At 42.8% G+C, this 24,779-nt stretch overlaps 1 protein-coding gene across 10 annotated transcripts in view; it reads right to left on the bottom strand.

Annotated features, from left to right (window-relative positions):
• Nucleotides 1-24,779, bottom strand: part of FAM169A (family with sequence similarity 169 member A) — a 72,109-nt gene that overhangs the window by 21,375 nt on the left and 25,955 nt on the right. For all 10 annotated transcript variants that reach the window (XM_068107636.2, XM_068107639.2, XM_078772730.1 and 7 more), the window contains 2 exons: nt 15,512-15,691; nt 15,119-15,238 (listed from right to left, as the gene is read on the bottom strand). In XM_068107636.2, coding sequence (XP_067963737.2) covers nt 15,119-15,238; nt 15,512-15,691 — 300 coding nt within the window. The remainder of the gene's footprint in view (nt 1-15,118; nt 15,239-15,511; nt 15,692-24,779) is intronic.

The following is a 24,779-nucleotide window of genomic DNA, read 5'->3' as shown; positions in this document are numbered from 1 at the left end:
ATTTATATTTTCCGATCGTGTGTTTCATATTATTTTCAAATTCCTTCTTACTACGTAATGTAGAACAATTATCTCTCCAAAAATTATTTGTATCTATTGAATTTAACTTAAATAAAATAAAAGTATTAGCATTGTTTCTTATTGAGCGCCGAGGGAGTTGAAAATATGACTGACTAAGATAAATACAATTACAAGAAGAATGTCTCCCTCTTGTATAGTAGCTATCCATTACTGTTTGGTTTCTCTCATTAACACAATCATCAAAGATAACGAGGTTCTTTTTTGATTTATCTAAATCTTGAGGTGAAGGTATATCATCCGTATTATCACTGAGAATACAAGTTATGGGTTTTAGTTTTGATTTTGATTTCTGTGTATCACAAAATAATTGTATTATATCATCAATATTATAATCATTTAGTTTGTTTTGAAGTTTAAATAAACCGATAATGTCTTCCTTTTTAAGACCCGCATTAAAACCCTGTGAGAGTAGTTGATACTCAGGTTGAAAACTTGACTTTGTAAAAATTATTAAATTATCATAATCTAAAAAATTAGGACTAAGGAGCATCTTTAAAAGTAAACAGGTTTTTCCACATCCGCTTGAACCGACTATTAGACATCTCAATGAATTTGGAAGATTTTTATGGTTATTAAATTTTATCTTATTTTCCCAAACAGGTAAAAAATCATTCATTTATATATTTGGAAAACAAGTCATCTAACTTTTTTTGAGTTTTTTGAGAAACTCTATATTTTATCCTGAGTTCAGGTTTAATTTCAAAATAATCCATTATTTTGTTTATATAGTATCTTGTATTAACATTTCCATTAAAATTATTTTGAATAATAAATATCATTAAACCCTTATACATTTCCTCAATACAAATAGTCTCTTCCCTTGTAAGAAATGGTGTATTATCACCATAATACTTAACATTCATCTCTCTTATTAATCTTGTAAAGTAATTCATTTTTGGTTCTAATTTAAAAGAGTTATATATTTTTCTATATTTTTTATTATCATTAATTAGAAGATAATCACAGAAAATACATTGTTTATATGCTTCTGATTCTGTATTAAGCCCCACTCTACCACAAGCCGGACAATTCTCTAATTTATCATATGGAGAGTCTGGAAATTCTAAATATCCTTCAGAATTTATCATATTTATATAGTAAAATTATACTTAAAACAAAGTGCCTTTTTTAGAGGCTTTTTTAAAGATGAAACTGTGCTTAAAGTAAACACCTTTGAGCTTTTCAACTCGTTTTATGTATATAACTTTACTTAAAGTAAAACACCTTTGAGCTTTTCAACTCGTTTTATGTATATAACTTTACTTAAAGTAAAACACCTTTGAGCTTTTCAACTCGTTTTATGTATATAACTTTACTTAAAGTAAACGCAAATTTAATAGCTAATAAATACAATGTTTCAAAACACAAAAGACAAATTTCAATCAATCTCTACTTCGGTGGAAGATATAGAAAAATATGTTAAAGATGTTAAATTGAACAAAGATAAATATGGAAATTTTTGGATTAAACCCATAATGGAGAATAACATGTGTCCTTTTATTAAATTTACGGGACAAGCTATGTTAATTAATAACTCTATTAAAGTAAATTTGGCAAAAGTTTCTCCACTACTACTAACAATTTACTCAAAGCTTGAAAAGGTCATTGATAAAGAAGCTTTGAAAATGAATGATAAGACCATCAACGATTCTAGAGGAAACATTTGTATATTCTTTAATAGACCCAAAGATGTGGGTGAAATTAATAATATGAATATTAGTGGTGAACTATCATTCCGTACTCTGATTATTAGAGATTATTTGAAAATAACATTTAATGTAAAAAATATTGTGGTTATTAGTTCTAATGAAAGAAAATATATAGATATTGATGGAAGTTTAATGGTATGTAAATGAGTGATATTAACAGTCAATACTCTGAGAGTTATTATACTGAGAGTCTAGGATCTGAAGATAGTTATGATACTAATAGTTTGTGTTCAAATGATAGTTATGAGAGTAGCTTTATTGATGACTCAGATAGTGAAATTGAAATTGATGAACTAGAGTATCTAAACTTTCTGGCTAATACATAGACGCTTTACTTTAAGTAAAGTTATATACATAAAACGTGTTGAAAAGCTCAAAGGTGTTTTACTTTAAGTAAAGTTATATACATAAAACGAGTTGAAAAGCTCAAAGGTGTTTTACTTTAAGTAAAGTTATATACATAAAACGAGTTGAAAAGCTCAAAGGTGTTTTACTTTAAGTAAAGTTATATACATAAAACGAGTTGAAAAGCTCAAAGGTGTTTTACTTTAAGTAAAGTTATATACATAAAACGAGTTGAAAAGCTCAAAGGTGTTTTACTTTAAGTAAAGTTATATACATAAAACGAGTTGAAAAGCTCAAAGGTGTTTTACTTTAAGTAAAGTTATATACATAAAACGAGTTGAAAAGCTCAAAGGTGTTTTACTTTAAGTAAAGTTATATACATAAAACGAGTTGAAAAGCTCAAAGGTGTTTTACTTTAAGTAAAGTTATATACATAAAACGAGTTGAAAAGCTCAAAGGTGTTTTACTTTAAGTAAAGTTATATACATAAAACGAGTTGAAAAGCTCAAAGGTATTTTACTTTAAGTAAAGTTATATACATAAAACGAGTTGAAAAGCTCAAAGGTGTTTACTTTAAGCACAGTTTCATCTTTAAAAAAGCCTCTAAAAAAGGCACTTTGTTTTAAGTATAATTTTACTATATAAATAAATATGATCAAAGCAACGTATTGCGATGTTTGTGAACAAGAATATAAACAATACAAAAGACACCTTAAAACTAACAAACACACATTTAATCTACTTCACCTACTATCTCCTATTCAGAAGGAAACAAAACACTGTTCTGCATGTAATAAAAATATCCTCAAGAAAGGCTTCGAAATACATCTTAAAACAATTCTACATTTATCAAATTTTATCACAACTAAAAACTCTGATGGCGCATTCAAAGAACATATTAAAATAAGTCTTTAACTTCAAACCTCCTGAACCAGAGTCTATAGTTGATGCTGTAGAAATAGTTAAACCTGTTGTTCAAACGTTGATTGAAAAAACACTAAAAGAAATGAAACCACTTAAATTTTATATGGGAGTAAAATTAGAAATGACAAAGGACGAAGGAGTTATAGATACACCATACATGAGAACTGAGCCACACTTTATATCTTCATATCAAGATTTTAAAACATCAGGAGTCTATGATGAACTTATTAAACAAGAGCAAGATGTGGATAATTCAATCGTAGGAAGTGGATTCAATATAGGAAAAATTATTTACATAGACATTCATATTCTTAAATCAGATCCTCTAAAAGCTTCTTCCTACATTGATTTACCCAGTGTTATCAAAAATAGAAAAGCAGTTATCAATATCAAAAATAAAGACAATAAATGTTTTCTCTGGTCTATTCTAGCACACTTACATCCTCCACATTTTCATGATGAAAGAGTATCTCATTATAAAAAATATGAGAATACATTAAATACGAAAGATCTAAAGTTTCCGATGGCTTTAAATGATATTCCTAAATTTGAAAAGATAAATAATTTATCAGTTAATGTTTATGGTCTAACAGAAACAAACAGCATTCAGGTTTTAAAGCTTTCTGACAATTGTAAACAAACTCATATTAATCTTCTATATTTTAATTCAGAGGAAAATTCACATTATACATACATTAAAGATATTGCTAAATTAATAAAACCACAAGTATGTAAAAGAACAAATAAAATATATATTTGTTTGCGTTGTCTTAACTTCTTCCATACACAAGAAAGATTAGATAAACATTCAAATTATTGTGGTGAACATAAATCAACGGTAATCAATATGCCTAAAGAAGGCTCAAATATCACATTCAAAGATGAAAAGAAAAAGATCAAACATCCATTTGTTATATATGCTGATTTTGAAAGTATTCTAGAAAAAATAGATACTGCTTCTCCAGATCCAAAAGATTCATACACAAATAAATATCAAAAACATACTCCTTGCGGTTTTTGTTATTATATCAAATCATCCGTTGGTGATAAATATAACAAGTTAGAGGAGTATAGAGGCTCAAATACCCCAGAGGAGTTTGTGAAACGACTAGAAAAAGACTGTGTTCGATTAACCAAGATAATGAGAGAAACTAATAAACCAATGTCCTTGACGAGTGAACAGAAAAGGGAATTTAGAAAAAACAATGTTTGTCATATTTGTGAGGAAAAAATTGGTGAAGGTCTAAAGGTTAGAGATCATTGTCATCTCACTGGTAAATATAGAGGTCCAGCTCATCAAAGTTGTAATATTAATTATCAACTCCCCTCTTTCATTCCTGTCTTTCTTCATAACAATGCTCATTATGATACACATCTATTTATTAATGAACTTTCAAAGACATCTGGACACATTTCAGCAATTCCTAACACAGATCAGAAATACATTTCATTCACAAAAACAATTCACACATCTCCTATTACTCATATCAGATTTCTTGATACATTTAAATTCATGGCAAGTCCATTGGCTAACTTGGTTCAAAATCTAAAAGAGTTTCCATGTCTTTCAGAGTATTTTTCAGATAAAGATTTTCTAACACAAAAGGGAATTTACCCCTATGACTATATGGACTCATTTGAGAGATTCAATGAAACACAACTTCCTTTAAAAGAAAATTTCGATAACAAATTAAACAACAGTCATATATCTGATAAAGATTATGTACACGCACAAAATGTTTGGGAAAAATATAACATCAAGAATCTTGGTGAGTATCACGATTTGTATCTCAAAACTGATGTGCTTTTATTGGCCGATGTATTTGAAGCCTTTAGATCTGTTTGTCGCACTGGATATGGATTGGATCCTGCTCACTACTACACAGCACCTGGATTGGCTTGGAGCGCGATGTTGAAAATGACAAAACAAGATTTGGATTTGATAACCGATGTCGATATGCTTTTGATGATTGAAAAGGCAAAAAGAGGTGGAATTTCACAAGTATGCTCGAGCAGATACGCAAAAGCAAATAACAAATATCTTCCAAATTATGATTCAACGAAAGAGAGTTCTTACTTGATGTACTATGACGCAAACAACTTGTATGGCTGGGCAATGTCTCAAGCTCTTCCTTATGGGAAACTAAGATGGGTAAAGGAAAAAGACTACACAAAGGTTTTACAAGATGTATGTATCTCTACACAAAAACAATTGGATGATTCAAAGGTTGGTTATTATTTTGAGGTCGATTTAAAATATCCTGAAGAACTTCATATCAAACATAAAGATCTTCCATTTGCTTGTGAGAAAGAAAGTCCAAAGAAAGAATGGTTGAGTGATTATCAACGATCGTTTGATATAGGTGAATCAACAGAAAAATTACTTACTACATTATATAACAAGAAAAATTATGTACTACACCAAAGAAATTTGCGACAATATTTATCAAAAGGTCTAAGAGTAGAGAAGATCCACAGGGTTCTAAAGTTCAATCAAAGTCATTGGTTAAAGGGGTACATTGATTTTAATACACAAAGAAGAACAGAGTCAAAAACAGATTTTGAGAAAGACTTTTATAAATTGATGAATAATGCGGTCTTTGGTAAGACCATGGAGAATGTGAGGAAAAGACAAAATATCAAACTAGCAACATCTTGGGAACAAGCATCAAAATTAATTAATAGACCGAGTTTTACTAGAGCTGAGGTCTTTACTGAGAACTTTTGTGCGATCCATTTGGTTAAAGAGAGTATTGAAATGGACAAACCTATTTACATTGGAACATCAATTCTTGACTTGTCAAAGTCATTAATGTATGATTACTTTTATATTAATCTAAAATCAAAGTATAAGGATAATGTGTCATTGTTGTATATGGATACTGATAGTTTTATTTTGAAAATTAATACTGATGATGTTTATTCAGACATGAAAAAGGACATTAATATCTATGATACAAGTAATTACAGTCCAGAGAGTGAGTTGTTCTCTTCTAAAAATAAAAAGGTGATTGGAAAGTTCAAGGATGAATTGGGGGGAAATGTTATGAGTGAATTTGTGGGATTGAGGTCGAAGGCTTATGCTTATAAATACATTGTGAATAACGTTGAAAAGACTGATAAGAAGTTAAAAGGTGTAAAGAAAAATGTCATTAAAGAAACAATAAACTTTAAGGATTATTATAACTGTTTAACAACAAAGAAAGAAGAGTTTAGAAAGATTAATGGAATAAGAAGTTATAAACATCAATTATATTCAGAAGAGGTGAATAAGAAAGCATTGGGGGCTTTTGATGATAAGAGGTTTATTTTAGAAAATGGAATTGATAGTCTCCCTTATGGTTATATAAGTATATAAGTGATAAGATATATAAGTGATAAGATATAAGTGATAAGATATAAGTGATAAGATATAAGTGATAAGATATATGTGATAAGATATATAAGTGATAAGATATATATATAAGTGATAAGTTAAAAAGGGGGGTTAGGGATTTTAACGGGCTACCGCCACCTTTTTTACTATTATATAAATGATAGAACCAAGTATCAACCAGACTAAAGAGTGGAGGTGTAATCAACCTTGGTATATAAATGGAAAACATAACGAATGTGAAAAATATCAGATTCAAGAGGTTGAGAGAATCACTGGTCAGAAGGTTCTCAAGACGGATAAACGTATTCATTTGTTAAGTGGGGTAATGGAGGGCGGGAAGAAAAATATATTAGAGTGGAGTGAGAACTTTAATGGTTATCAATCGGATAATAAATATTATAATTTTAAAATGGTATGTGGGAGAGGAGGAGGTCAAACAAGAACCCTCCGTGAAACATACCACTTTATACTTTCACAACAAAAGGTTAAGGAACCTGTATACTTTATAAATATACTTGATGGGGATGAGTTATATAGGAGAATGGAACTCTTAAAAAAGTTAGAAAGAGATAATATATTTATAGGCTCATTAGTAGAGTGGTCTAAGGAACTACATTAAGGGAGTAGTGGGGGGAATAGGGTAAAAATTACATGGAAGTGAGAAGGATCATAGGTTCATAAGGCTAGAAGGATTATTATAGATTCATAAAGGAAGAAAATCATAGGTTCATAAGGCTAGAAGGATTATAGGTTCATAAGGTGAGAAGGATTATAGGTTCATAAGGCGAGAAGGATTATAGGTTCATAAGGCGAGAAGGATTATAGGTTCATAGAGGGAGAAATAGAGGTGTTTATGATTTTTTTAAAAACAGGGGGGTAAATGACATTAGATAGGGATTTCCCATGTTAAACGGAGGTGTCCCAGAAGCAACATTTATCACCTACTCACGTGACGCCTGAATTGGTCTACAGACCAATTCACCCTACCAACGCTTGAGGTCACGGTCATTTTCAAGCTTCTTCTTCACTATCACATCTGCCTTGACAAAGCAGAGTGGATTCTCACCGAAATGTCGGCTCTACCGACTAGCTCTTTTTCATGTATGCTCTTTTTCGGCTCTTTTTCAATTGTAACCTTTACCGATTTTATTTGCCAGTTTCAGTGTTTTCTCCCCTCCTCCCTTTCTTATTTCCTGTTTGTTCATTCCCTTGACATTTGTCCCAATGTGACACCGTCAGCTTTACCATGCTCCTCCATGGACCTCGTTCCTGTAATAAAAAAAAGAAGAAGAATTTGAATGGAGTAGCTTTTCAGACGAGTGATAAACACGCTGTAACAGTAGATATTGTGGACAAACAGGGTACAGTACGAAACATGTCGGTAAGAAAGTCCATTAGAATTAGCAAATTAGCAGTCCTGTACACTACAATGGTGAAATTCTTTGATTGAAGCTTCCAAATGAGTTTGCTTACTTGACGTTCCTTCGTGAGGGCATGGATGATGCTAGTAGCCCAGGTTCAAGTCCCATATACCATGTTGATTTGTACGTAGTCTGCTGATGTCATTATCCTATCTGCAATGTGTACAAGCTTCTCCATAAGCCTTAAATGCTTGGATATAAAAATGAAAGTGGTCGTTAGTGCACCAATTGGAAATTAATGTAAATATTTTGTTGCTATTTGCATATCTGTGCTGCCAATATTATCTACAGTAAAAGTATATAGGTTGCTCAAAAGAGGAAGGGGGGGGGGGGGGGAAAGGGAGAAAAAGGAGAGATTGGCCACTGCTGCATGGATTCTCGAGTACCTGCATCGATTCTAGAGTACCTGCCACATGCAAATGTTATTTGGCCCACAGGACAGTTTTAGAGAAAATATCCCGTTTCACGAAACATGAATAAGAGCTCTCGGGTTTATAATACAGCCCGAAATGTGTACGCAGGTGACGTTCCTTCCCTCCTTCCCCCAGCGAACTGACTAACAAAAATGGTGTGGTTGCAGATTACCTCTTGGGGACTGTCGCAGGCAGCATCTACTGTGTCAGCCTGCAGGAGACCTTATGTTTACTTTTTAATGTTCAATACGAGGGTAGGTTTGCAGTTAAAATGGTGCTATCAGCAATGCAATGGTTGGAAAATGTGAGGGAATCCCCAGGCTTTTTAGAAATTTTCACATACAAAGTTGAGGCGAGTAGAAGATCTCGTGCTCTGTATTGAAAACTTTGATGAAAATTTATCAAGAAATAATTTCAAATGATCTAATTGAAGGGCTGTTCATAATTATTGACATTCTCATGAGATGTCCATCATATTGTGGTGTTGGGGATTTAACAAGGTGTGTACGAGTGTAAAATCCTGAAAAAGTCGGTGCATTATAAAAACATAAAAAAAAAACAAAAAAAAAAAAACACCTTTAGAGGCCATTTTTCCCGCAAGCGGGGGTTGGCCTTTTTCGGGAACCGTGGTTGTTGTTGTTTTTCGGTCCCCTTTTTGAAGCAATGTTTTACGGCCGGATGCCCTTCCTGACGCCAACCCTTTTTGCCGCCTTTAACGACAAGCAGGGAATTACCAGTGAACTGGTCCTCAATTAGCCGACCTCGGAAGGATGACAGGCTGAGTCAACCCCCCTGGCGTTAATTCAGCGATCGACCGGGATTCGAACCCAGGATCCTAGGATCCTAAGCTGGCACCCTAGCCACTAGCCCAACACCAGGCATTATAAAAACATAACGAGAGCGAAATCGATGGAGCGCCATCACAAATCCCCATACTTCCCACCGAAAGCAAATTGAAAGATGGCAAAACGTTCCACCAGGAATGACCCAATATCAAATTTGAGTTAAAAATAAAATTTTCTGTTTTGACCACTGTGACCCTACGTCCCTACCCCATTGGACATGAGCTAGGGTCAAATCCAAAAAATTTACATATTTCATGCGTCCTCCAATGTCGATTGCATATACAAAGTTTCATTGGAATATATATTTTAAATGTGCCCTTAATAACATTTTTGGGATTTTTTCACCTTTTGATCCCACCCATGTCACGGGGGGTGGGGAAAGGGGAGGGGGTGGAAGGGGGAAATTATACTGCTTACACCTTCTTGGCTATGTGGTAATCAGAACTACGAAGTTTGGTGAATTTCTGTGCGAATGTTTAGGAGGAGATAGCGTGACAGACAGACAGATAGAGCCAATTGCAATATCCCCCCCATTTTTTTTTGACAATTTACTAAAATTGAATGTTACATTTTGAACACGAATCGGAAGGCAAGCTTGCCGTTTTACTGTACTTTGTCTCTGAATTTATCCCGATCGTGCATGTGCAGAAAGAAGCGAGATAATATTTTTTACTCGGTCTGCCCGTAATTGAAAATAATTTACAGGAAACTTACTGTTTTTAATGATGTCCTAAAAGACACAAACAACAGACACGAATAACTAGTGTAATGTGTTAGATAGGGTGGTGCAATAGACACTGTGTCAACGGCAGTAAAACCCAGAATTCATTTATTTATACGCCTTCAAACCTTTATTTAAGTTGAATTAAATAGTTAAACACTGTAGAACCCCTAATTGCCTAATCGTGTATTTTTACAGTACTTGGACATGTTTTATAAGGTGGTGCACAACACTGCATAACTAGCGCTATACTTCCGGATTTTTTTTTTATTTAAAATAATTGTTTCATTAAAACTAAAGTGTATACTTCAACACTGCATGGAGTGCATCATGTTCCATGAACTCTCCAGTTTTTTTTAACGCAATCCCATCACAACTTCAAATAGCTGGCTGGCAGCATAGCCCAGAGGTATACATATTCACTTCTGAGCTCTCGAGCCTGGGTTCAAATCCTTACCCAGCTATAAAACTGTCATTCAAACTGTTTTACAGGCAGGGTGATTCATCAATGTCTGTACCATTCCTTGGATGAAGATTCAACTGAGCATCCTTTCTTCCAGCATTAGTTCAACTGGGCATCCTTAATCAGTGGACATTATAGAGTTTTGCAAAGATTCAGGAAGCAATCACCGGCACACTGGCCAAATGTCAAACGGCTGCTCGAACCTACAGGGGCTCTGCATCAGTGGCACAGCTGTGCCCCAGTAAAAGTCGATGCTACCCGCAGTCATGCATACGAAAGAAGATGACCATAAAAATCTCACCCTTGATGTTTCTAAAAAATAAAAAAATAATAATAACTAGAACTGCCACTTTAAAACTGCTGGCAGTGATGACCGGTTTACTCGCACCCACTTTTGATACAACCCCACTTTTGATACAACCCCACTTTCATTGGACATGCTTTGCCACAACCCCCTTGGATACAACCCTGATAAACACACACACACACACACACACACACACACACACACACACACACACACACACACACACACACACACACACACACACACACACACACACACAACCCCCCTTCACACACACACACATCCCCCCTCCCCTCACAACGCACACCCCTCCACACATACACACACACACACACACATATCCAACCCCCCCTCCTTCACACACCCCCCCCCCCCCCACATACACACATATCCACCCCCCCAAACCCACACACCCACACACAAACACCCCCACACCCCTCCCCCACACGCACACCCCTCCACATATACACACCACACACCCCTCCACACACACACACACACACACACACAAACACAAACATGCACACACACAAACACACACACCCCTCCACACACATACACACACATCCAACCCTCCCTCCTCCACACGCACACCCCAACCCCCTCCAACCTCCACACACACATATCCACCCCCCCCCCGACACACATCCACCCCCCCCCCACCCACCCACACCCCCCCCCCGCCCCCACCCACACCCCCCCCCCCCCCCCCCCGCCCCCACCCACACCCCCCCGCCCACCCACACACACACACACACACAGATATCCACACACACGCACATCCAACCATACTCCTTCACACGCACACCCCAACCCCCCCCCCCCCCCACATACACACATATCCACTCCCCCACCCCCCACAACACAACACAACACAACACACCCCACCCCCCACAACACAACACAAAACACTCCCCCCCCCCCCCCACCCACCCCACACCCACACCCACCCCCCCCCACCCACCCACACACACCCACCCACCCCCCCACCCACAGATATCCACACACACGCACATCCAACCCATACTCCTTCACACGCACACCCCAACCCCCCCCCCCCACATACACACATATCCACTCCCCCACCCCCACAACACAACACAACACAACACACCCACAACACAACACAAAACACTCCCCCCCCCCACCCACCCACACACACCCACACCCACCCCCCCCCCACCACCCACAACACACCCACCCACCCCCCCACCCACAGATATCCACACACACGCACATCCAACCCATACTCCTCCACACGCACACCCCCAACCCCCCCCCCCCACATACACACATATCCACTCCCCCACCCCCCCACAACACAACACAACACACCCACCCCCCACAACACAAAACACTCTCTCTCCCCCCCCCACCCACCCACCCACACCCACCCCCCCACCCCCCCCCCCCCACCCACCCACACACACACACACACAGATATCCACACACACGCACATCCAACCCCATACTCCTCCACACGCACACCCCAACCCCCCCCACATACACACATATCCACTCCCCCACCCCCCACAACACAACACAACACACCCCACCCCCCACAACACAACACAAAACACCCCCCCCCCACCCCTAACACACACACACACCCAACCCCCCCCCCCCACACGCACACACCAACCCCCCCCCCCCCCACATACCAACCCCCCCCCCCCCCACATACACACATATCCACTCCCCCCACCCCCCACAACACAACACAACACACCCCACCCCCCACAACACAACACAAAACACTCCCCCCCCACCCCTAATACACACACACACACACACACACACACACACACACACACACACACACACACACACACACACACACACACACACACACACACACACACACACACACACACACACACACACATCCAACCCCCTCCTCCACATGCACACATATCCACCCCCCCCCCCCCACACGCATACACGCCCACACACACACACCCTCCCCCCCCCCCCACCACACCCACCCACACAAACACACCCACACCTCCCCCCTAACACATGCGCACACCAACCCCCCCCCCCCCACACCAACCCCCGCCCCACACACACACACACACACACCCCTCCCCCCCCCCCACACCAACCCCCGCCCCACACACACACACACCCCCTCCCCCCCCCCCACCCCCACACCAACCCCCGCCACACACACACACACACACACCCCTCCCCCCCCCCCCCACCCCCACACCCACACATGTCAATCCATGCACTGATTGCAGAAAAAGCCATTTTAAAAAGAAAATTAACCTGAAATTGCAGACAGAATTATTTATTTTATCTGAGAAGCTAAACGAATCTTCTTCTTCTTTAGTACCTCAAACTTTATGTGAAATGCGATCGATTTTAAAAAATCAGAATTTGAGCAAATCTGTTTCATTAGTTTGTTAATATGCTTCATCTATTGACAAATCTGCAATTATAATTTTTTTTGAGGTTGAAATGACCGCGGGAAATCGCGTTATAGTGATGACGTCCTGGATGGACATCTTCTTCTTCAGTCGCTCACAACTTTGAGTGAAATACGATCGAGTTAAAAATAGTCAGAATTTGAGCAAATCTGTTTCATTCGTTTGTTAATATGCCTCATCTATTGACAAATCTGCAATTATAATTTTTTTTGAGGTTGAAATGACCGCGAGAGATCGCGTTATAGTGATGACGTCCTGGATGGACATCTTCTTCTTCAGTCGCTCACAACTTTGAGTGAAATACGATCGAGTTAAAAATAGTCAGAATTTGAGCAAATCTATTTCATTCATTTGTTAATATGCCTCATCTATTGACAAATCTGCAATTATAATTTTTTTGGAGGTTCAAATGACCGCGGGAGATCGCGTTATCGTGATCACATTCTGGAAAGACAATCGGTGTGGTTCTTCTTCTTTCAACAATAAAGACTTATAGCTTCGAGACCGTACATACAATCATCTTGAAATTTTGCACACTTGTTCCGCTTGATGAGAGCTACATTGCATTAAAAATTCAAGTCGATACATGCAGTGGTTCAAGAGTTACAAGCTTTTTAAAATTTAACTTCCATTATTTATTGCGGCCAAACTATGTGACTTATCAAAACGTCTCAAGTAACGTTGAAACATCCCCCCATGAGGAACATTTGTGTAAAGTTTCCACTCGATATCTCCACAAATTATGGAGGTGATTCCATTTCTAGTTTGAGCTTTAAAACGTCATAACTCTGAAACCATGTGTCGGATGACGTCGTGCTCGCTGACTTTTTTGTTCGTCATGGGTATGCGAATATGCATGCCAAGCTTGGGCTCGATCCGTTCAGCCGTTGCGGTGAAAAATGGTTTTTTGTGCTTTTTCACGAAAAACAAGATGGCGGCCGAACCATGTGACGTATGACTTCGAAAAATTTTGCATTCTGAGTTTTTTTTTAACGAAGCATCTGGGGAAAAAATCCCATTTTCGGGGGAGAAAATTTTTTGTTTGACGAATTCTAACCTCTTAACGTTAGCATTTTTAATATACTCGATACACATGTCTTTTGTTCCCATTGAAGAGTTCTTTAGAATGAGCCATTCCTCAAATTTTTCCATTGAGGCGTTTCGGAGATACAGAGGGGAAAAGTTGAATTTGTTTTACAAGATGGCGCCCATACCACGTGACCTATGACGTCATAATTAGCATTAAAAAATTCTCGGAGCCGAGACGATCATTTGATGAAAATTTCCTGTCAATCCGACCAGCGGTTGCTGAGAACATTAATTATGAAGTTTTCGGAGGTGCAAAATAGGGCGGAAGAATAATAATAAGAAAAACTCTAGCAGTAATAATAGGTTACTCTCCATTTCATGGAGAGTAAACCTAAAAAATAACCACGAGGAAGCTATCCTTCATAATCAATCAGATAAGACTGACCGTTTTAATCCCCCAATAACTGTTTCAGAGAGAGGAGCTTGTACAGGAAATCAGGATGGCCTCAAAAGACAAGATGGCAGAATATACATTTAATACATGGTCTATGAGCCTTCGTATCTGTATATACGAATAATAATAACTAGAATAATAATAATAATCCTAACAAGAACAATAGGCTTCCCGCCTGTTCGCTTGGAAGCATGATAAAAATAACAATACTAATGCTATGAATAAATAGCAATAAAAACTCAAGCTTGCGTGCCTTTGTGGGTCTGTAGTAATTGCTCTGTTTGCTCCAAACTCGGTTTACAAAAAAAACAAACAAAAAAAAAAAAAAACCTTTTTCTTTGTAATTCAAAACGAGTTCAATCACAGCAGCACGATTCCATGCACAGTTTACCACATTCACTTTGCTGCAACCAGATGTGGGGTGAAACCTATCCTTGCATTCCCTCCAAGGGTTATATGTCTCATGGACTGCAAATCAAAGCCGATATATCCCACGCACTGAACAAAGAAAACAAAGTAATGAACAAAAGAGCCCCAAAAAATGACACTTTAAATGGATTCTGAACGATACTCGTGTAAATGTAAAGACGTCGCTCACTCCAAGTCTGCTGGAGACATTCCCAGATATTCTCATGGTGGAATAACTTCCCTTGCCTCATGATCACCTCCCAGAGAACGTCTCTGTCACCAGGATGCATCTCCAGATGCTTCTTGCACACTGCACAGAGACGTTCGCAGAGACACATGCAACGCCAGGGCTGTTACAAGCACATGAACAATATATGCAGGAAGTTCTCCGCCTCTTAGACAACACAGGTGCCGCACAGACATACACACGTGCCAATTATATTTGATTTGCATCTTACCACCTATAAACATAAACAAACCAGTTTATTTAAAGAGAAAACGTCAGATAGCAATGATGCCTCGTTTCAACAGTGATGTTTTGTGTATTCTGTGGAGAAATGTTGATAACACAGTAAAAACTCACCATGATACATGGCGGCCGAGAGAGGGAATTTGATTCCCAACCGTTCGTCATCAAATTTGTCCACGTAATCCTCGAGCATACGTAGTGCAAATCCCCGTCGTCTCCAAGCTCGTCGCACATATATCGAGTACAACACGTGCAGCTCGTAGCACTGATTCACAAAGCCCGTGCATAGAGTGTCTAGCAGTCGGACGAAAACGTTGGAGAAGGGGTGTAGAGGGGTTAGGGGAGGGAGAGAGGAAAGACCATCAATGGGTATACTAAAATCAATTACATCCTCAACTAAATACGAGCCAAAGAAAGGCCAATTTAAGGGCAATCACCAGTTTAACAACACTTCAGCAATATGTACCTAGACCTCACAATCGATACATGTATCCACCATCTTGCTTCAGATGCATGTGGTGAAAATCATTTTGAAAATGCATTTGTGTTAAATATTCAACTCCAACGAAAAAAGAAGACGAGTAACTCCATTATGAGAAAAGCTAATCTTTTGGAGCACGTGTATATTTCCAGTCCTTTCAGAAAGAACAATTAGTACATTCATGTAAAAGGCATTCACAGGGGAAAAAAACCAAAAACAAAACCCCCAGGAAACTACAACAAATGAAACGTAACTCAAACATATTGTTACAGACACGACTTTGATGTTAAGATGGGCCGAGCGGAATGGCCGTCGTGTCCGCACAAATTACCCGATTGTACTCGAACGTTGACGAAGCCGCGCCACGCTGGCTCAATAAGGAAAAAGAAGACACACGGCTGGATTATAATGACAGACACCAATGTTTCGATTCTCAAGTATATTCGTACGGAAAAGGTTAGATTACAGGGGCTAGAGGTATATTACAGGAAGACAGGCACTTAGACACTCTTATATTAACCCCGGACAGACGACAGGTAAACGGGACAAGGCTGACTCACACGGGGGTTGATGGCAGGAAAGGCAGATAGCGATGGCTCAAGGTGCACTCTTGGCTCAAAGCAGGGTACAGTCCGGTCCAAAGATGCGGGGAGGTCACAGCGCTCGGAGGTAACGTTCTTTCTCAGGCGGGTTCGCTTCCTCTCCGCGATCGCAGGCAACGTTCTTTCTCAGGCGGGGCGCCTCTGACTCAGCGCGCGCAGGTACTTCTTTCTCTTCAGCTGGGGGGGCGCATCTGACGTCACATCCGGCGCGGGGCCGCGTATATCCGGCGGGGAGTGACACGCCCTCGGCTCGTTAGCTCCGCCTCGTGGAATCGGCACGTTGCTTCTCATTGGGTGCGTGCGGGGGGGGGTTACCGGCTCCGCCCTTGACGAGGAGCTGACAAGGAGCCCCTTTGTGGTAACCCCGTGGAGCGCATGGTCTATGGCGCTAATCGAGCCGGTGTGAGGACGCATCCTCCCCCGCGCCGCCGCCATCTCCTCTGTTGTTGTTGTAATTGTTGGGGAAGAAGATGGAAGGAGGTATGGGAAAGGTCCTAAACTCACTACTGATGCCATATAATCACATTCTGGTGCAACGAAGAGTCAGAATTAATGGAAACGAGTCCTTAACTGACATAGATTAAGAATAACTAGGAAGATGTCCGAAAGTTGTCTACGTGTGGTGCGGTGGACCTGGGCACGACATTTAATGGGGGAATAAGGGGAAGGTCGGCTCTACTGATTGTTGTTTACAGACAATGGGACTAGGGAATGGGGGATTGGGGATAGTTGGGGAGTATTGGGGAAAATAGGGGAATATTTACAAGCGGATATGGAGGCCAAATTCCATATTCGCAACATTGCACCCTTCTCTACCCTCGGGGCGTCCCGACCCGATAAATTTTTACCTACTTTAGTGTGGCACGCAATGTAGTTCCCTCTACTATTAACTCTACCCTGAGTGCGACAGTTTTACAGATATTCACAAATGAGTAAATATGTCCCCCTGCGACGTTGCACCCTTCTCCTCACAGAAACACACCCACAGGATAACCGAATCCGGAAAGAATTCGCAAACTAAACATACAGCCGGTAGGGAGCATTATTTACAAGATTACGCTGATATCTACACTACGATCCAGGACCTGTCTTTGGAGGAACACATGCAGATGTTATGCATAGAGAGAGCGCGCTTGCCAGCATCGATACACCAACCCACGAGTGCTCTGTGGCCGACGGCCTTTAATAACGTGCAGAGCACCCCGTCCCAGCATCAAAAGCACCACCCCACCACCAATCGGTGCAGTCACCATTGTTCATTGGAATAAAAATAAATTCGACAACCCCTAACCCTGCAGGTGTCTCTTGCTCTTCGTGTGGCCTTCAGTGGTGTTAATTAACAGTGGTTCACCTTTATGGCATAGGTGCCACGTTGACCCATAGGTCCATCAACGGGTGGTGCTTGGCCGCAAACGAACTGCGGTCCATTGTGGGTGGCCACAAACATTGCGGTCCATATGGTGTACCGATCCAGGCAGCGAACAGCGAAAGTGCAGGCCCACAACTGCGCAGCCAGCACCTCTCTCTCCTCTCTCTCTACCCCAAAGCCAGATCCTCGGAGGTGGGAGACAAAAGAAGCAGACAAGTGAGTAAGGTGGTAAGGGCGCAAAAGTGCACGCAATGTAAGGTGATGCACACTGGGGGCACATGGGAACCAGGTGAGACAGGTACGTTCCTATCGTACGCCCCCCCCCACCAGGTAACCTACATGGCCCCTCCCTTACCCCTTACTGTATCCACAAAACACAACACTACCCATAAACATCTATTTTACAAATCAACAAACATCCCTACTGTCTTCCCCGTTCCTCCCATAAACCAAATTCGTCTTCTCTCCCTCCTAACCAATCAAATTTGCCATTTTCAACTGCACATCAAAATTTGCCATCACCAATTCATCATCAGTCCCTCCTAAGGAGGGAGAGATGGAATCACCCCAATGTCTCATCCACGTCGTGATGCGTCTCACAAATCCACAGCAATCTCATTTCCTGCACACAGAACAAAGAAAACACAGGTGTGGAGTCATCATCATCACCACAGGTAAGTGGCTGCGTATGGTGCGACAGGTTCATCAATCCTAACTATTTCCTAAGTGACTTTAACAACTTTACACTACCCGGGGTCTTTCTCCGGCCAAACCATTGGCCCTCTTACACTATGGGTTCTAAAAACCAATTCCCATTGGCCAAACTGTGGTGCGCTTCAATTTGGGGTCTCACTCCCCCGATTCATCTCCCGGTGCCCTCGCACAATTTCTGGGCTGCGGCGTGTACCTCTCCCAGTGGGTCTACCCACCTGCACACCTCCACCACTGCAGTTGCCTCCGAGCTTACCTGCTCCTTGCCCTAACCTAACTACCTGGGGAAGGCCCTCTGGCACTCTCCCCACTCGGTGCCCTCTCTGGCACTGGGCTACCCGGGTCCATCCTCCGGATCCTCGGGCCCCATCCACAACAACTACCGGCTCCCAGAGCCCACCTGCGGCCTCACCTGGCCGACATCCTCACAGTGGTGGAGTGCCCAACCAACTACACATACTAACAGGCTACACGCCCAGCCATTTCCACAACACTAATGCACCCATCCACAACACCATTCTGCAACCGCACCACAAATGCCAATATCCAACCACAATTTACCTGTACCCTCTACCTAACACTTACACTACCCGCCCCAGGTACTCGTGAAAGGGGTCCACTCTTCCCCCATCCACACCTTCGCACCATGCACACCACTCCGTACCACTTACTCCAACTCTCTCCACACACCTGTACCTGCACACCTGTGCTCTCACACCTGGTGCCACCTGCACCCTTCTCTCCCCAAGCGCATTCGCGCTGATCCACTCACTCACTACTCATACACTGTTCCACACACCTGTCCAGTTGCACACCTGTGCAATCACACCTGTTCCATCCTCACACACACACGGCATCATCTCATCTAACTACTCCCTTCTGAAACTTGCGCTTCCCAGTCGTCCCTTTAAACTATTGCGCTCCCTCGTCATTATCATCCATACTAATCTACCTGCGTCCCCACTACAGGTATCAGTCACTAACTAATCTTAACGTTACCTAATGTCAATCCTCGCTAGATCCCTACACACCATATCCTAACCCACCCGGGCTAGTTTTCACTGCCATACACCCCATAAGCTATTGCTCCTTTGCCCCCACATGGGAAGGATGGTGGATTTGCCATCCCACCACATCGGGGGTCTCTCACTACCAATTTTGCACATCAAATTTCAATAAATCAAAAATTTGCCAATCACTACCCATCATCTGCCAATCACTACTGCCAATCCCTTGCCAATCATCAAATTTTGTTTTTCTCTAATTTTGGGTCCAAAACACTAACCTCATCACCCAGTCGACTCACTAATACCTCTCGGTGCGCCAATCCCTGTCCAAAGCCCGGCTTCGTAAAGCCAAGCAATGGATGCTGGTTGTTTTGTGCCAGCGGCTGGATGCGTCCGGCACTCGGTGCAGGGAAGGAGGTTTACCCGGGCCGAGATCCCACGCACCATCTCGGCACGGAGCCATCCAATGTCCCGATCTCGACCTGCCGGACTGCCTCAACAAAAAGTGGTCGCCATGACGACTCTTTCTATCGGGCTGCCTGCTCCGCTTATTGGAGCACGGACGCGGCCGTTCAAAGCGAGGCCCAGCGTGGGTCGCGCACGGCGGTCCTTTCGAACCCGCCGTGGCTCGGATCCCCGCTGGTTCTCGTGGCACGCGAAACCCGGCACGCACCGAGGGCCCGCTTCGGCTAAAAGTCGACCTAACCTCTAACCTGGTTACCGTCGATGCTTCACCTGGATTCTTACACCCCGCAGCCCGTTCCTTGCTCACACATCCAGCCGTGCCCATGCTCCTCGTACCTTTCCTTACACACCCAGGTACACCCATTCCACTCACAGCCTTGGTCACACACCTGACCACCGAACACTTTGGCACACATTCGTTGCTCGCACACCTCACCAATACACCGCTTCGCGCCCCCTCCTCGGTCACCTCCTCTGTGACAATCACAGGTGTGCCCTCATTCGCACACCCAACCACGTGTCTCACTACCAATTCCAGCGTGCATTCCCACTCACGCTCTACCATTCCAGGTGTGCATCCTTCCATCCCAGGTGTACATCCTCGCTCACCTGTCACAACTAACTCACGCTCCTTGTCACTCTCACTACTCTCACCTCCATTCCTGACAGCGCACTCACCCTTACTCTTGACAGCGCACTCTTTCCTCATGCACCTGTCCGTCACACACCTTTCTCGCGCACACTCTCCCGTTACACCCTCTGTAACACTCACCACAGGTGGACACTCTTCCTTACTTCTGACAGCGCACTCTTTCCCCATGCACCTGTCCGTCACACACCTTTCTCGCGCACACTCTCCCGTTACACCCTCTGTAACACTCACCACAGGTGTGCATTCTTCCTTGCCTTTGACAGCGCACTCTTTCCCCATGCACCTGTCCGTCCCACACCTCTCTCGCGCACACTCTTGCGCACACTCTCCCATCACACCCTCTGTAACACTCACCACACCACGCTTCCATGTGCCCCCTCGCACACGCGCTACGACCGACTCACTCTCGCCAGCACCCTCACTCCTTGGCACACACTTTTTCCTCACACACCCCAGAGTCGGACTTTCTCGCACACCTCCTTTTTCGCACACCAGACCTGTCGCACACTTCACCAGTGGCCTCTCACGAACATCCGGGTCTATCTCGACCCCCAAGCTGATTAAATCACCTGGCGCATCATACGCACGACCATATTGGTCACCACTTACACCAGGTCTTCTTCCTCTTCGCTTCTCCTCCATCACCTGCGAATCCCTCATCCGGTTAATGAGCACATCACGATCCAAACACAGACTTTGGACCAATTCTTTCATCTCCTCTTTTATCTCTTTCTTATCCTCTCTCCGTCGCTTCTTAATTTCGCTCACCCCTTCTTCCACTTCTTCTAATTTTTGCTTCATCTCCTTCATCTCTTCGTGCGCCCCTTTAAGTTCTTCCTCTAACTCCACTTTATTTTTTTCTATGTGCTCCCGCACCTCCCGCTCTTTAACCTCCATTACCTCTACCACCTTGTCCATTTTCCTCGTCAGGTCCTCATGTACCGTCTGGCACTCTTTTTTAATTACCCCTACGTCCTTTTTCATCTCCTTCTGTGTCGATTTTAAACCCTCTATTACCGCTGTGTTCTTCTTTACCTGGTCCCCCAACTCCTTTTGTCCCACTGTCAGTTGTTCTACTCCCAGCGTCAACTCCTCTATACCACCTTGCAATTTTACAGTCCCCTTTCTCACCTCTTTCTCCATGCGCTCCTTACAGTGCCTCACCTCCTCGCGCACTCCTCCGACCTCCTCACTCACTCCTCTTCTGATCTCCTCTCCCATCACTTGCATCTCCTGCCCAGATGCCACCCTCATCTGCTCCATTTCCTCCCTGTGAGCATCCAGTTTGGTTTCTACCCCCATTCTGACCCCCTCTATCTGCTGCCCCATTTGGTTAACTTCCCTTTCCGCTTGGTCCCTCATGTCCCTCAATTTGCCTTCCATGGTGTTTTCTAACCCCTCTAACCCATTTTTCACTCCCTCTATCTGATTCTCCTGGGCAGCCATTCTATTTTCTACCCCCTCTAACCCCTTTTGCATCCCTTCCATTTGATTCTCTTGAGCGGCCATTCTGTTTTCTACCCCCGTTAACCCCTCCTGTATTTCCCCTAATCTATCATCTAATTTCCCAAATTTCATGTCTAATCCCTTAAAATTATTGTCTAATCCCTTAAAATTATTGTCTAATCCCTTAAAATTATTGTCTAATCCCTTAAAATTATTGTCTAATCCCTTAAAATTATTGTCTAATCCCTTAAAATTTTTGTCTACCTTCTCACCAGTACCCCTCGCTTCGTCCCTCATTACCCCCATCTGGTTTCCCATTACCCCCAATCGCTCACTCCGAGCCCTCGCTTCGTCCCTCATTACCCACAATTGCTCACCCTGAGCATCCATCCGGTTCCCCATTACCCCCAATTGCTCACTCTGAGCATCCATCCGGTTTCCCAACCGCTCATTATCAGCCCTCATTTCCTCCCTCATTTTCTCGCTATTCTGGGCCATAAGGGCCTTCATTTGTATGAAAAAAAGGCCCCAATCCATCGGGGGCGCTGCCACGGTCGCGGGCGTGGACGCCGTGGCCATCTGCGAGGCGCCATTTTGCGCGCCCGCTACTTCGTGCGTGACGGCGCTATTTTGCGAACCTGCTACCCTCACTGCTTCGCTCTCCTCGCGTCCCTCAATTTGGTCCTGGACCGACCCTGCTTCACTCTCCCCTACCGGACCCCAGCCGTCTTGATCCGCCATAGCGCGACTTGCAAAATTCGAGTTTCGTAAAACAAATCCAATATTTTTTTTTTTTTTTTTGTTATAATTTCGGCGAGCGCAGTAACCGCGGGACCGCGCTCCGAATCGATTCGGTCGAGCGCCGTACGCGCTCCGGCTCGATTTTCCCTCCCAAAATTTGGGCCTAACTAATTTAGTCCCGGGTCCGAATCTCACTCCTCGACACCAATTGTTACTGTACTAACACAATTGGTGTCCAAAATTTGGGCTAAATAAATTTAGTCCCAGGTTCGAATCCAACTCCTGACAACCAATTGTTACAGACACGACTTTGATGTTAAGATGGGCCGAGCGGAATGGCCGTCGTGTCCGCACAAATTACCCGATTGTACTCGAACGTTGACGAAGCCGCGCCACGCTGGCTCAATAAGGAAAAAGAAGACACACGGCTGGATTATAATGACAGACACCAATGTTTCGATTCTCAAGTATATTCGTACGGAAAAGGTTAGATTACAGGGGCTAGAGGTATATTACAGGAAGACAGGCACTTAGACACTCTTATATTAACCCCGGACAGACGACAGGTAAACGGGACAAGGCTGACTCACACGGGGGTTGATGGCAGGAAAGGCAGATAGCGATGGCTCAAGGTGCACTCTTGGCTCAAAGCAGGGTACAGTCCGGTCCAAAGATGCGGGGAGGTCACAGCGCTCGGAGGTAACGTTCTTTCTCAGGTGGGTTCGCTTCCTCTCCGCGATCGCAGGCAACGTTCTTTCTCAGGCGGGGCGCCTCTGACTCAGCGCGCGCAGGTACTTCTTTCTCCTCAGCTGGGGGGGCGCATCTGACGTCACATCCGGCGCGGGGCCGCGTATATCCGGCGGGGAGTGACACGCCCTCGGCTCGTTAGCTCCGCCTCGTGGAATCGGCACGTTGCTTCTCATTGGGTGCGTGCGGGGGGGTTACCGGCTCCGCCCTTGACGAGGAGCTGACAAGGAGCCCCTTTGTGGTAACCCCGTGGAGCGCATGGTCTATGGCGCTAATCGAGCCGGTGTGAGGACGCATCCTCCCCCGCGCCGCCGCCATCTCCTCTGTTGTTGTTGTAATTGTTGGGGAAGAAGATGGAAGGAGGTATGGGAAAGGTCCTAAACTCACTACTGATGCCATATAATCACATTCTGGTGCAACGAAGAGTCAGAATTAATGGAAACGAGTCCTTAACTGACATAGATTAAGAATAACTAGGAAGATGTCCGAAAGTTGTCTACGTGTGGTGCGGTGGACCTGGGCACGACATTTAATGGGGGAATAAGGGGAAGGTCGGCTCTACTGATTGTTGTTTACAGACAATGGGACTAGGGAATGGGGGATTGGGGATAGTTGGGGAGTATTGGGGAAAATAGGGGAATATTTACAAGCGGATATGGAGGCCAAATTCCATATTCGCAACAATATCAAGGGCTCGATGGTAACTCAAGGAGCCAGGTTACTTGTACGCACGTTTAACATATTGGGCTCTTAATAATCCCGGCTCCATCTCTCTCTTGTTAGAAATCTCTACATCATCTGACAACCTGGGCATGAACATTGTTCTACCCTGTTAATTCCATGGTGCTTACCTCCACCACTGAAGGAGGGAGGAGGTTAAGTTCCCCCCCTGTCTGTGAACAGGATATCTCAAAAAGTTGGACAGATTTGGATGAAATTTGGTGAGGTTGAGTGTTTGACAAGGAAGAAATGATGATATTTTGATGAAGATCCGGATACTATATTTTCAGTGATTCTTCACCATTCAAAGATGATGCCAAAAACGATATATAGCACGATATTTCAAAAAGGTGTGGACAGGTGCTGACCAGGCTAGGCGGACTAGTTGGTTAAACTGACAAGAACAAGCCGATTACATTTTGGTTTAGGTCCAGATCCAGA

This window comes from Myxine glutinosa, chromosome 2 (assembly GCF_964187855.1).
Source record: "Myxine glutinosa chromosome 2, kmMyxGlut1.1, whole genome shotgun sequence".
Taxonomy (NCBI): domain Eukaryota; kingdom Metazoa; phylum Chordata; class Myxini; order Myxiniformes; family Myxinidae; genus Myxine; species Myxine glutinosa.
Note: the sequence above shows the minus strand (reverse complement) of the source record. Positions and strands in the feature narration are given on the sequence as shown.